Source organism: Paramisgurnus dabryanus, chromosome 8 (genome assembly GCF_030506205.2).
Source record: "Paramisgurnus dabryanus chromosome 8, PD_genome_1.1, whole genome shotgun sequence".
NCBI lineage: Eukaryota > Metazoa > Chordata > Actinopteri > Cypriniformes > Cobitidae > Paramisgurnus > Paramisgurnus dabryanus.
In genome coordinates this window covers 24,008,661-24,019,520 of record NC_133344.1, presented here as the reverse complement: position 1 = coordinate 24,019,520, position 10,860 = coordinate 24,008,661, and the positions used below count along the sequence as shown (strand labels likewise).

At 37.2% G+C, this 10,860-nt stretch overlaps 2 protein-coding genes across 3 annotated transcripts; both read left to right on the top strand.

Annotated features, from left to right (window-relative positions):
- Window positions 1-219: 219 nt before the first annotated feature.
- crk (v-crk avian sarcoma virus CT10 oncogene homolog) lies at window positions 220-4,471 on the top strand. The gene is made up of 3 exons (XM_065281090.2): window positions 220-772; window positions 1,360-1,943; window positions 2,126-4,471. The coding sequence occupies exons 1-3, from the start codon at window positions 553-555 to the stop codon at window positions 2,261-2,263; spliced, it is 942 nt and encodes a 313-aa protein (XP_065137162.1). The 5' UTR covers window positions 220-552; the 3' UTR covers window positions 2,264-4,471.
- An 868-nt stretch (window positions 4,472-5,339) lies between these two features.
- On the top strand, window positions 5,340-9,856 carry ywhae1 (tyrosine 3-monooxygenase/tryptophan 5-monooxygenase activation protein, epsilon polypeptide 1). Of its 2 annotated transcripts, XM_065281089.2 has the most exons (7): window positions 5,340-5,531; window positions 6,705-6,904; window positions 6,996-7,102; window positions 7,214-7,420; window positions 7,612-7,748; window positions 8,153-8,192; window positions 8,801-9,856. In XM_065281089.2, the coding sequence occupies exons 1-6, from the start codon at window positions 5,468-5,470 to the stop codon at window positions 8,158-8,160; spliced, it is 723 nt and encodes a 240-aa protein (XP_065137161.1). In that variant the 5' UTR covers window positions 5,340-5,467; the 3' UTR covers window positions 8,161-8,192; window positions 8,801-9,856. The 2 variants fall into 2 exon arrangements, with proteins under 2 accessions (XP_065137161.1, XP_065137160.1); XM_065281088.2 differs by lacking the exon at window positions 8,153-8,192 and having other exon boundaries at window positions 5,341-5,531.
- Window positions 9,857-10,860: the final 1,004 nt, after the last annotated feature.

The window sequence follows — 10,860 nt, the reverse complement described above, 5'->3', positions numbered from 1 at the left end:
GAATACTAAAACTATCTAGATTTAGAAATAATATGTAATAAATATGTGTTAATAACACAATAAATAAATAAATCCAGACATTGTAAATGTAAAGAAAAATACACACCATAAAACTAAATAAAAAATAAGCGCCTCATTTTAATATTGACCGCATCAATATGGCGACACATTGGCACCACCCGATTTGACCGTGCTATTGCATCACATCCGGGAAGTAAGGTCAAAAATTGTTTCCCTTGTCCGCCATTTGAAATATTTGAACTTCCTTGTGATAACTTCCAATGTACGTTTTGGTTTACACCGAACAATTATCAGAGGATCTGGGCGAATAGTCATCGTTTTCGCGTCTCATGTCCGTTGAGACCCCAGCGGCAGCGCTTTGCTCGCCCGATTGAAGCGATAAAGGTAGAAAACTGTGCGAATGGTGCGCGTATTCGAAACGTGTTCAACAACGGAACGCGGTAAAGTTTTTGCATGAGTTGAACGCTGCTTGCGGATAAGGAGAGGCGAAGGGAAGGCCTGTGAAGCCTTGGCTTTTTTCTTGTGCTAGTCATGGCCGGAAATTTTGATTCGGAGGACCGAGGAAGCTGGTATTGGGGGAGATTAAGCCGGCAGGAGGCGGTTTCGCTGCTCCAAGGGCAGAGGCATGGGGTGTTCCTGGTGCGGGACTCGATCACTATTCCCGGGGACTACGTGCTGTCTGTTTCCGAGAACTCCAAAGTCTCTCATTACATAATAAACAGCATCAGCAGCAATCGGCAGTCGGGACCGGGTGAGTGGTGTCTGCAAAGTAAAGGTTTCATTATTGGCATTAAGCAAACGAATAAATATCGTCGTATCAACACGCTTAGTTGCTTAATGTGAGTCTTGTATACATTGTTTACTCTGCTACATATAGTTTGCACATACTGAGTGTAATGTAACGATGAGCTATCTTATATAAAAGGTAATTTATAATCATTTCATATATAATTCTGGATTTAAGTAATAATTTGTGTTTTAATTTAGGATACGTACAAATAAATAAATCGTCAAGTTATTATTTTATAAACTGTTATTTTAGTTCAGTCATTCATATGATTATGATAACTAATCGTTTTTAAAGAGATCAAAAACATCCATTCCTAGATATCAATGGTGGCACATTTGTTTTAGATGTTTGGGACATGTTGCAGCTTGATGTTCAGCAGTCCCGTATTTCAGAAACTATTACTTGGTCGTTTCCGAGTTTTATAAAGGGTGTCATTTTTATTTTAGGAAGTAATCAAAAATCCCACTTTTTAGTCTTGGTTTCATATAATCAATGCGAATCAGTGTTGATCACATGTATTTATGTGCATTTCTGTTGTTGTTGCTTAGGAATCGCTCCTCCTCGGTTCCGTATCGGAGATCAGGAATTTGATGCCTTACCTGCCCTGTTGGAATTCTATAAGATCCACTACCTGGATACCACTACTCTAATTGAGCCCATCAGTAAAGCCAAGCACTCTTCCTTCATCAGTGTCAACGCGGGAACAGGAGGAGCGCCCCAGAGGCTTGAAGAGGAATACGTCCGTGCGCTGTTTGACTTCCCGGGCAACGACGACGAGGACCTTCCGTTTAGAAAGGGCGATGTTCTTCGCGTGCTGGAGAAGCCGGAGGAGCAGTGGTGGAATGCTCAAAATTCAGAAGGCCGTGTCGGAATGATCCCCGTGCCCTACGTGGAAAAGTATCGGCCAGCTTCGCCAACATCAGGGGGTCCTGGAAGTGGAGGATCTGGTGGAGGACCTGGTGCTCATGGCAACTCAGATGGCCACAGTTCTCAGTCGCCCCCTCTGCTTGGTGAGCCAGGCCAGTATGCCCAGCCCACGTCCTTACCCAATCTACAGAATGGTCCAGTATTCGCCCGGGCCATTCAGAAGAGAGTTCCCAACGCTTATGACAAGACTGCTCTTGCTTTAGAGGTAACAGACTTATAAATTGTTTACAATGAATAAAAAATAGATGCATAAGGATTTAACATCTCTCAGTGGATCTGTGATCATCTGTGTTTAAGATCATTACATTCCTTCTTTCATTTCTGACACTATTGTTGTTATATGTCCATCATGTGCTCTCATATTCACGATAATATGCTTCACTTAAGGTTGGTGACATGGTGAAGGTGACCAAGATCAACGTAAACGGGCAGTGGGAGGGTGAGTGCAAGGGAAAACATGGCCATTTTCCCTTTACCCACGTCCGCTTGCTGGACCAGCACAATCCAGAGGATGAATTAAGCTGAAAGAACAGACTGTCTTCCCTAGCAGCCCTTAGATGTACACACATACGCGCACACACACACACACTCCAGCTCCTCACATCCTCACAGCTCCTTTTCCTGTCATTACCTTGTGCCATTGTGTCAGTCATGCCAACATACGCGGTATCTGCGACTATTCCCTCGTTAGGTTTTATGCAATAATCAAAGATTATTATTATTATTATAACACTAAATTTACACATGCAATGCCATATGCTATGGAGAGAGAGAGAGAGAGGGGAATTTTAGTGTGTGGCTACTAAAAAACAAAATGAAAAGATGCCTGCTTGGACTTAAACATGAGCGGTTTGGTGTCTTAAGGGACTGTTCCTTTGCTTATCTGAATGCGGTAGCACACACGACTAGTGTTTAGTTTACAACAGCTTTCACGGGGATTAATAAGCCCTTTTCCACACTACAGATCATCTAGCACATAAAAATATTCAGCGTCTGAGAAAGTATTTGCCAAATTGTTAGCCATTGGCTTGTTAGTCACTACTCGCTCTCCATTGGTCAGATGGGCTGACTGGGGTGGTACACTCTGAAAAAGAGGATGAAAAAATGAGCAGCCCAAGCTCTCACTGAATTTCATTTTATTTATGCACAACATTTGTAATGTATACAGGATGGGCCACCGGTCACTTGGACACACGGTCCCTCAGTCATCATTATTCACTACCGCTAAATAACTATCAATTTTACTACATTATTATCATCAGGAAACGCTAATTGCTCATTTTACCATTAATGCTGTATTTGTAAGTATTACACTAAATGCAGATTTGTTGAATGTGTAACCCTAATTCTAGTATCGGCTTCACGAAAATGTCAACGGAAGACTAAATTTCTGTTTTTTAAATAAAACCCAACATCATTACTTTTCCACTCGATTTTATTAGTTTGTTTCTGCCAAAACATCCCTCGCTACAGATGAAAATACAGTGCGCCCCAAACACTATTATAATATTAGATAGGGATATTTCAAGAGCAGCCCAGTTATCTTTAAAACACTACGATTTTAGGAAGTGTCACATTTACTGTGCAAAGCTTAACCTGATGCCTCAAATGTATCCTCAGAAGTGATTTTGCACAGACGGGTAGCCTTTATTTACAATTGGTTTAATGTATCGGTAATCTGGTTATTGATTTTTTTTTTAAACGTAAATTTACGTATTATTATTATATTCTCTCTTAATACAGAAGTATAGTGTATATACCTGTAATACCCAAATAATCTGTACCATGTCAGATGAAGATAATATCTCAGACAGCAGACGACCTGTAGGCCAGATCTGCGCCAAAGTTAGCAGCGCCAGTGTGGATCTGGTGCAGATCCGGCCCGGAGTCGTCTTCTGTATGGGTTCCTAATTCGCTGCCTGCCTTAATTGCAGATTGTTTAATCAGCAATGTGTTTAGTCAAATTAATGAAATAATAAAAAGGGGGGAAGGGTACATTTTCTATAACCTTGCAGGATGCAAGTAATAACCTACTTCCGTTACTATTGACCATAGTTAGGGAATAACTTGAATGTTTGTGGACAAATGTATAAATTATAACACTAATAGACAGGCAACCAGAACAACACTATTATGAAATGTTAATGTTTTTACCCTTTGTTGTTACTTTTAAGTTGACTAACTTTGTTCAGTAACAATGACAATCACCTGGAAATCCTTCTCACTTCTGTCGTCACATCTAAATGTTAGAAAGCTATGTTGTCTATATGTGTAGGTTAGCAAATTGTTGTCATGATGTGACAGCAAGTCAGCCATGTTATACAATATTCACTAAAGTCATAATAATTATGAAGGACTTTGATGTTCATTATCTGTCTTAATAACTGTGTTTCAATCAGAAATGAAATATATCTCTAATATCAGTCACAAAGCAACACTCACGTTTGTTCATACCTTGCTTATTACTTTGTCTTGTGAGAATGAAAACATTGCTTTCATCTATGACTGGGTTGACTGAATAACCCCAAGTTATGTCTGTACATTTTATTGTACCCAAAGTATTATGTTTAGAACGTAAATATCAACACAGTAATTTTGTGGAATTAATCTTTGTGTTTATCCTTTATGTGCATCCAAGTCTGTCAGAACAGTGTTTAAGCCACACAAAAACACCCACATGTTTTTGTTACGGTTTTATTCCTGTACATGAAATAAAGTTGACCCCTATAGTAATGCTACTCAAATATTTTATTTTGTCTCTGTCTGTAAGTTTTGACCTGTAAAGCACTCTTATACCTCTGTATTTACAAGGAAATTTTATTTTGGGAATTTTTTACAGTTGTTCTGTCATAGTACAAGGTTTGTCGCTATTTACAAATCTGAGGGGGGCTCCTAAAAAAAGACATGACAAAATTACAAAAACTAACTGTAGTAGTAGTAACAGCAGCAGCATGGTATAGTGTTAGTATTAGGTAGGTAGGATAGCATTTTATGTTAATACAGACACTTAAAGGTTACTATTCCATTAAGTACCATGGTAATTAGATTTAACATATTTCTAATTTTGGTGTGTGTATATATATATATATATATATATATATATGTGTGTGTGTGTGTGTGTGTGTGTGTGTGTGTCAAAGAATGCCTGAGCCTCACAAACCTTTTTCATTTTACAGTAATTACCTTTTAGTATTTATATCCCACATAAAATCCTATAGTATTTTTCTTATGGAAAGCTATAATAAAATGTTGGTAAAACTTATGATAAATACTACAACATATCTGTATACTATAGTAATTATACTATACCACAGTATACAGCTTACTGCATTATAATATGATATTTTTCATGTAAAGTAAAATGAATGATTTAAAATCAGGGGTTAACAAGGTATTTTACAGCCTATGTCAGTTTGCTTACAAAATGCAATCCCACATACATAATAAAACCGTGCCACTTTAATACGCAATGTTTCCTGACACAAACGGTGAACATAAGCACAAAATAATTTCTCTGAAATAACGAGGGTTGCAGAAATCCAGCATTGGAAAAGGGAGAGAGGGAGTGTGTGAAGATGCTCTGTGTAAGTTCCCGGATGAAGGTGTAACGCCATCTTTACTCCACCATTCAAGCCGCAGCTGTTGCTCACGCAAGGGCCTGCCGGTTACACACACCCGACCTATACCTCCAAATCGCTCGCAAAACACGCTCGCCGCGCGCTCTACATCATGGGTGATCGGGACGATTTGGTGTATCAAGCCAAACTGGCTGAACAGGCGGAGAGATATGATGGTAAGAGACATTGAGAGGTAACGGTAACGTTATTTTTGCAAAGCGAGTGTGTGAGGCAGGCTAGCTGACGGTCAGGCTAGCTGGCTTATTTAGCTATTAAAAGATCGCGCAGTCTATAAATGACAACCTCGTCTTCTTTTACATTTTTCTAGTGTTATTTTTCATATCTAACGATTATTGTAACGATGCGATATTGGGGTAACTGCAGAATGGTTTATGAAGATGGAGACGTTTTTTTTGAGGAGACAAAATGGCGGAGAGTTAGTGGGTGAGGCAAGCTGTTGCTAGCCATGGCGGAGGGGGTGGCTGCAGTCTTATGGCCTCATGTAGACGAATGACGCTTTGTATGTTAGTTAACAACTATCTCAATCGACACGAACAACTAGGGAAAATATTTATTTCGCGATAAGTACTGTCTTTTTGTGCCTTAACGTCCGCAACGCATTATGAACGGAGGTGTCTCAAAAACCTAGCGAGCAGTCTACTTAGCATTTTTGGGTGTTATTGGCGCGATGAACTATAATTCCCAAAAATGCTGTCACGTTTTGAGACACCGTCACTTTAAGGGTTAAGTTAGCAGCTGTACTACAGTAAAGCAACGAATGCTTCGTAAGCGGAGATACAGTAGCTTTGCAGTGAGATTTCATTACCGACTAGCGTGTGTGTGCTCAGAGATTTTTCCTGATGTTTTTTGACAATCACAGCAATTTGCTCAAGTAGGTTAGTAGATCAGTTAGATATATGTTATACGTTAAAACCCAACCTTTATAATTGTCTTGTTTTTTTTTTTAATAAACATCGTATCACATCAGCTATTAACCCTGTATATGGTCTCTAAAGAGTTAATTGCCTCATGTACAACAGACAATAATGTGGTGCACTGTGTAATGCCTTATCTATTACGATCATTACAGAAGTACATGCACAGTGTTTTGTAAATTGAATATTGACTCCATAACCCGAATGTTAATGGACAGTTTTAGTAAGGTTTATTATCTGTATGACTGTATGATAAATAAATCAAACAGTTGCGTAGATCCTTTACTTTGTGATGATGTAACAGACCTTATCATCCATTGTTGGCATGAACTCAAACTGCTCTCCGGCCACTTATTAATGCAGTCCTGGCCATGATTCCATTCAGGTAAATTCGATTTCAATTTATCTTTCCAGAAATGGTTGACTCCATGAAAAAGGTGGCCGGGATGGATGTCGAACTAACGGTTGAAGAGAGAAATCTCCTCTCGGTGGCCTACAAGAATGTAATCGGAGCAAGAAGAGCGTCATGGAGGATAATCAGTAGTATCGAGCAGAAAGAGGAAAATAAAGGTGGAGAGGACAAATTGAAAATGATTCGGGAATATAGGCAAATGGTAATGTGTGACACAAACTCAAGCTCTCTAAAACTTGAATTTGGAAAAAAATTGAATTTGTTCAGTGTTTAACTTACATTCTCATGTACAGGTTGAGACCGAGTTGAAGTCAATCTGCAATGACATCCTCGACGTATTGGACAAGCATTTAATTCCTGCCGCAAATTCAGGAGAGTCGAAGGTCTTCTACTACAAAATGTATGAACCAGTTTTTCCAATTCAATATTCACCATTGCATCATATGCGGTGTATTGAGGTTACAAGTTTATTTCTGAGTGTAAACAGACCTTATCCCCTTTGATGCTACAGGAAGGGCGACTACCACAGGTATCTTGCTGAGTTTGCCACAGGAAACGACAGGAAGGAGGCTGCAGAAAACAGTTTGGTTGCTTACAAAGCTGCTAGTGATATTGCAATGACAGATCTTCAGCCCACACACCCCATTCGCTTGGGTCTTGCTCTTAACTTCTCTGTATTCTACTATGAAATTCTCAATTCTCCTGACCGTGCATGCAGGTTTGTCCAGTTTTATGATGATGATTCAATTAAAAAATACCAGGTTCTATGCATTTTTTGTTTGCAAAGCTTGAATTAGATAAAAAAAATAGTTTTAAGTCTGTAATGTTTACCAGTGTCATGTTGCCAGTGTATTTTTGTTCTGTGGTTTGTTGAAATTGATTAAAGGTTTACTTGGTTGTTAATTGCAGGTTGGCAAAGGCGGCATTTGATGATGCTATTGCTGAACTGGACACATTGAGTGAAGAAAGCTACAAGGACTCTACGCTCATCATGCAATTGTTACGTGATAACCTGACACTATGGACTTCAGATATGCAGGGAGAAGGTAAGGCGCATCATAGGTCTTTTAGTTTGAGGAAGAAAATTGCAAATAAACAAGTCACTGGTTTATGCAGAAACTTTTGAAGTGGTCACCTTGCTATACCAAAGATATTTTTAGAGTGATTGCTTCAGAGTGTCCCTATTTAGAGTTTGTACGGCATAGTCTGATACCTGCCTGAGGATAGTTCAAATGCAAGTTTAAAATAGCTACATTTCTGGCAAAGCTATGACAGAACGCTTGTCAGTGCTAAAAGCTTAATTTATTTTAGAGATAACTTGACCCGGTGCACAATGTCAAAATATACAAGATAGTCTTTCTGTACTACATTTCATTTCATCTTGTAATGTGTCCAAACTCATGACATCCAGTTTAACCCATCTTGCCTTTTTTCCATTCCAACTATTTAGATTCCTAAAGGAAAATGTTAATTGCCCACAAACTTTATTTGTAAGTGAGGCCACTCTTTCCCGCTCTTGCCCTTTTGTCCACAAATTGCATCATCACTCACCCGTTTGTAAGCTTTGTGTTGCGATCTTTGTAGCCACCAGAGTGCTATATGTGCAGCATGTGTGAAACAGAGTTTCTGCATGATCACTGCCAGATCCTCTGTGTCCAATTGGAATGACTGTGTTGTACAATATATTATAGTTTGTTTTCCTTGAGAAATGTACAGTAAAGGTGTCTATTGTGAAATGTATTTTTGTTTGGTAATAGAATTATGTGTGTGAGAATTAAATCACCACGTGAGATAACACCGCATTCAAATTAGACTTAATGCCATTTTTGTTTTTATTTGTTTATTATTTGAGCTTGATTATTACGTGGGAATTATATCTTCTTGATAACATAAAGGATTTCTTCCCTCACAGCATGTGTTCAGTCCTTCACTATTAAGTTTTTTTGCTTTTATATAGATTTTAATTTTAAAAACTCTAATGCACAAATCTTGCAAGGGTTGCAAATTTGATGTGCAAAAAATGTACACCGCATCGATTGCAATAACGGATGTTGTATAACATCAAAATAACAATGGCCTTGTTATTCTCTGTTCACAGGTGAGGAACCGAATAAAGAGACGCTGGAAGATGTGGATGATGAAAACCAATGAGACAACACAGCCAATATGAGACTCCACCCCACTCCCCCATCCCCCCTACCCCTCCCTAGACCCCACTCACAAAGGGAGCCACCAAGCCCAACCTTATGAGTGGCACGCAACAGCTTGATGCCTCCAGTTTTTTCTCTCCCTTTGTTTGATTTTTAATATTATTCTGTTTTATTAGCCATTAAATTGAAATAAAATATACCACTTATGAAACAAACTTCAATTATGATTTTTGAATAATCAGAACCTAACTTGGAGTATTTTTTGTCCTGGTACAATATTATTATTATTTTTTTCTTTTTTTTTTAATGTTCATTTGCTTTATTTCTCAACATTTTTATCAGTTGCTGGATATATTTTGAGTTTTTCTTAATGTAATTACAGAAATTAACTTTTATTACTATTACTGATATGTCTACTATTAGTGGTTTGAGCTGTAATATTTCTGTGTTAGTGCAATTATCAAATGCAGTAAAAAACAAAAAACGATTAAACCTTTAAAAGGGCAAGTCTAAACAAGTGCTCTTTTTGTTAATTTAGTTTTTCAGAGAAAGTTGAAGCAAATTTCTTGATATCCATGTGGAGCAAAATGCTTAACATCAAGTAGTAGTTATGTAGTAACATTTACCAGTGGTCTGGACTGTAATTTGTGCTAAAATACTGTATTGCTCACATAGGCTGATGGTGGGTCGATAGCTGCAAATCTATAAATTTGAAGGAGCCTTGTTGCTTTTAGAACAAAAAGCAGGTCTCCATTGGCTGTCTCAAAAAGAAAAAAGCACTAATAAAGTTGATTTTAAGCCTGCATGAGTATATGAAACAGTCTATTTTTCTTCTTCCCCCAAATCTATAGAATGCATAGAATTTCTTCTGTACTTTATGTTAACTTGAAACTAGTTTGTACTACTGGATATCTTGACTGGAACCACAAACCTAGAATCTGTATTACAAAGAAACAGCATGGAATTAACAATTAACTTAAAATAAAACTGCCTCAAGAAAAATATTTAACCTGCTCTTCTGCACTCACAATGTTTTCCTTCTCATTTCTACTCTGTGTCTACTTTTTCTTTTGTAAGAAATGATAATCCATATTTGTTGTGTAGTAGGGAAACGTTTACCTTGCAAGGTTAGATGAAATGTTCAGTCCTATGTTTTATGTAAGACACTTATGTAAATTGTGTTGCATTAAAAGATTACCTTTCAGGGAAATATACATAAATATATGCTTTTGACAAGCGGTATTTGGGATGGTAAGACAGGTATATGCAAGTTTTTAAATAGTAAATGATGTCATTTTTTATTATTTGAATACATTAGATGTGTATTAATATTTATGAATGACCTATAGCCTACATCAATGACTTCATTTAGAGGATGTGGATGGCATTCAGTTATATCTGATTGACTAAACATCAGACCAACTTTATATTAATAAAATGAAATCTGGAAAATGTTACGGTTTCCTTATAAAATATGGGAAGCAACGTTAAACATTTTGGAAAAATAATTCAATGCTCTATAACAATTACTATTGAGTTTATCTGATCCTATCTGTTACAAAAGGAAACGGTCATACAACTGGATCCCTCATTAGATCCATAATGCCACAAAAATGCATTTTACATAAGTTAATCAAATTCTTGCATTGATTTAATTACATTTCAGTGATTGTAGTGAGGTTTGCTTCTTTACGATTCTAATTCAGTGTCTATTTGTTTATTTAATTATTTAACATTTATCTGTAGGCTTTCTTGGTACAATGGAAATCTTCTTCTTAATCAGAAATAATACACAATAAACAAAGATTAGACAATGCACAATAACAAAAAATATACAGTATGAATAAAAAGGCGGTACAGATTAAAACAATACCTTTAAAAAAATTCACAGGACAATGATGTAGTCCGAGTAGCGATTTAGTGAAAATTTGTGTCAATTTACTATTTATTTGTTTGTTTATTTATTTATTTATTTATTTATTTATTTTCTATTTATGCGTCTGCTTTC

Excerpts from the sequence above, each read along its gene's own strand:
- ywhae1 (XM_065281088.2), top strand. The coding sequence starts at position 5,468 with ATGGGTGATCGGGACGATTTGGTGTATCAAGCCAAACTGGCTGAACAG. Across the intron at positions 5,532-6,704 it reads ACAGGCGGAGAGATATGATG|AAATGGTTGACTCCATGAAA; the intron begins GTAAGAGACATT and ends TTATCTTTCCAG. Across the intron at positions 7,103-7,213 it reads AAGGTCTTCTACTACAAAAT|GAAGGGCGACTACCACAGGT; the intron begins GTATGAACCAGT and ends TTGATGCTACAG.
- crk (XM_065281090.2), top strand. The coding sequence starts at position 553 with ATGGCCGGAAATTTTGATTCGGAGGACCGAGGAAGCTGGTATTGGGGG. Across the intron at positions 773-1,359 it reads CAATCGGCAGTCGGGACCGG|GAATCGCTCCTCCTCGGTTC; the intron begins GTGAGTGGTGTC and ends GTTGTTGCTTAG. Across the intron at positions 1,944-2,125 it reads AGACTGCTCTTGCTTTAGAG|GTTGGTGACATGGTGAAGGT; the intron begins GTAACAGACTTA and ends GCTTCACTTAAG.